This window comes from Carcharodon carcharias, chromosome X (assembly GCF_017639515.1).
Source record: "Carcharodon carcharias isolate sCarCar2 chromosome X, sCarCar2.pri, whole genome shotgun sequence".
Lineage (NCBI taxonomy): Eukaryota > Metazoa > Chordata > Chondrichthyes > Lamniformes > Lamnidae > Carcharodon > Carcharodon carcharias.
In genome coordinates, this window is record NC_054507.1 from 26,939,085 (window position 1) to 26,941,596 (window position 2,512).

Here is a 2,512-nt window from a genome sequence, read left to right on the forward strand (position 1 = left end):
ATCTGGAGAGGAGAGTTAAGAGTGAGATCTGGAGAGGAGCGTTAAGAGGTGAGGCCTGGAGAGGAGCGTTAAGAGGTGAGGTCTGGAGAGGAGAGTTAAGAGGTGAGGTCTGGAGAGGAGCATTAAGAGGTGAGGCCTGGAGAGGAGAGTTAAGAGGTGAGATCTGGAGAGGAGAGTTAAGAGGTGAGGTCTGGAGAGGAGAGTTAAGAGGTGAGGTCTGGAGAGGAGCGTTAAGAGGTGAGGTCTGGAGAGGAGCGTTAAGAGGTGAGGTCTGGAGAGGAGCGTTAAGAGGTGAGGTCTGGAGAGGAGCGTTAAGAGGTGAGATCTGGAGAGGAGCGTTAAGAGGTGAGATCTGGAGAGGAGAGTTAAGAGTGAGATCTGGAGAGGAGCGTTAAGAGGTGAGGCCTGGAGAGGAGCGTTAAGAGGTGAGGCCTGGAGAGGAGAGTTAAGAGGTGAGATCTGGAGAGGAGAGTTAAGAGGTGAGGTCTGGAGAGGAGAGTTAAGAGGTGAGGCCTGGAGAGGAGAGTTAAGAGGTGAGATCTGGAGAGGAGAGTTAAGAGGTGAGGTCTGGAGAGGAGAGTTAAGAGGTGAGGTCTGGAGAGGAGCGTTAAGAGGTGAGGTCTGGAGAGGAGAGTTAAGAGGTGAGGTCTGGAGAGGAGAGTTAAGAGGTGAGGTCTGGAGAGGGGCGTTAAGAGGTGAGGATCTGGAGAGGGGCGTTAAGAGGTGAGGATCTGGACAGGGGCGTTAAGAGGTGAGGTCTGGAGAGGAGAGTTAAGAGGTGAGGTCTGGAGAGGAGCGTTAAGAGGTGAGGATCTGGAGGGGGTATCTCTGGGATTGGCTGCCCAGTTCCGTTCACACCCTTACTTACATTTGCAGGGCACCATTAGTGGCATTAATAAGGCCGGGGTCACAAATCGCCCCAAGAATCAGCAAGGCAGACATTTCGTGGCCCTAGAAAGGGTAAAGAGAAACCACATTACACACTCCCTCACCAGCTCGACATTGACATCCACCATTTCACCCACTCTCCTCGCACCAATCCAAGCAGCAACTCTCAACCTCCTCGAAGCCTGCTACCTCCCTAGACCATTCCGGACCACCACCCCGGCCCACTCCCGTATTCCCCACTGTCTCCCAGGATCCCCTGATCCCATCAGCTCTTAACCCAAAACGTGCTTGTCCTGCACGTCAATCCTGCTCCCATTACTGGCCAAGTCCAGTCCTGTCTGAGTCACTGCCCCCTCCATTCCACTAAGCACCCAACGCACTATCCCGGCTCCTCTTCCTCCCAGCGTCCTCACCGCCCTTAATGTTGAGGCTCATCCTGAACTAACCCCTGCTCCACGCTCGCTCCCAGCATCTCAACCCCTAGCTGCTGTCCCCATTGGGCTCCATTCCAAGACTTTCTCAATCTCAGCTCCTTCACTGCAGCTCAAACTCTCTCTCCTCTTTCGATGGCTGTTTGGCTTGGTACCACCCTCTCCCCACCCCCAAAATCGAGATAGGCAGACATGCTTTTGGGGTCTGGTCAGCCGACATATAGCAAGCTGGAGACTTACCTTGCTACAGGCCAGGTGAAGAGCAGTATTTTTGTTGACATCGTGTGGTGTCAGATCAGCGCTCGCTCTGTGTAGCAGTACTTCTGGAACAAACAAAGGGTTTATTTTAAACTGGTACTACCGCGAGCACATACCCATTCCGTTTAATGCACAGGAGGATTGTGGATCTCTGGAAGTGTCTGCCCCAGAGGGGAGCTGAGATATATTCAAACAACGGAGCCTCCACCACCTGCCAGGGTAGAGAATGCCACAGGTTCACCACCCCTTTGAGTGAAGCGATTTCTTCTCAGCTCAGCGCTAAATGATCGACCTCTTATCCTGAGACTGTGTCCCCGGGTTTTTAAGATTCCCCCGACCAGTGGAAATAATTTCTCCCCTATCCATTCCCATCAGAATTTTGTAGGTTTCAATGAAATCATCTCTCATTCTTCTAAGCCCCAGAGAACATCAGCCCACTTTACTCAGCCCCTCATCATAGGACACACTCCCCCACCCCCACTCATTCCAGGGACCGAAGGCTGCACCGCCTCCAATGCAAGTGTGTCCTTTCTTAAGTGCGGAACCAAAACTGTGCACAGTGCTCCAGAAGTGGTCTCACCCAAGTCCCGTACAACTGTAGCAAGCCTTCGTTGTCCCTGCACCCCAATCCCTTGCAAACACGGGTGTTTGTGTTGGACAAGGGCAGAATCAGCACGTGAACTGATGGCCCACCGAGAGTCGCTGGGTGATGCGCGGGTGGACAAGAGGCGTGACCCCACGCATCCTAACTCCATGGCAGAGTGGAAACCCAGGTGTTGGCGAAACCGATCTTTCCCAAACGTCCCCTGCAGAAGGACGGTCACCCACCTACGATCTTGGTGTGCCCATGTTCTGCTGCCATCATAAGTGGCGTCCTCCCTGTTCGGTCAGTCGCATTGACTTGCGCCCTGTGACTTAGCAGCATCTGCAGGCAC

At 53.5% G+C, this 2,512-nt stretch overlaps 1 protein-coding gene across 2 annotated transcripts in view; it reads right to left on the reverse strand.

Moving 5' to 3' along the window:
* Window positions 1–864: 864 nt before the first annotated feature.
* The window catches only part of LOC121273362 (serine/threonine-protein phosphatase 6 regulatory ankyrin repeat subunit C-like), a 112,654-nt gene continuing 111,006 nt past the window's right edge, over window positions 865–2,512 (reverse strand). Inside the window, exons 24-26 of one of the 2 annotated variants that reach the window (XM_041180541.1) lie at window positions 2,406–2,512; window positions 1,560–1,642; window positions 865–951 (exon numbers count right to left, since the gene is read on the reverse strand). The exon at window positions 2,406–2,512 is cut by the window's right edge and continues 39 nt beyond it. In XM_041180541.1, the coding sequence (XP_041036475.1) occupies window positions 865–951; window positions 1,560–1,642; window positions 2,406–2,512 (277 nt within the window). Of the gene's footprint in view, window positions 952–1,559; window positions 1,643–2,405 lie in introns of those variants that run through there. The other variant, XM_041180542.1, reaches the window with a different exon arrangement.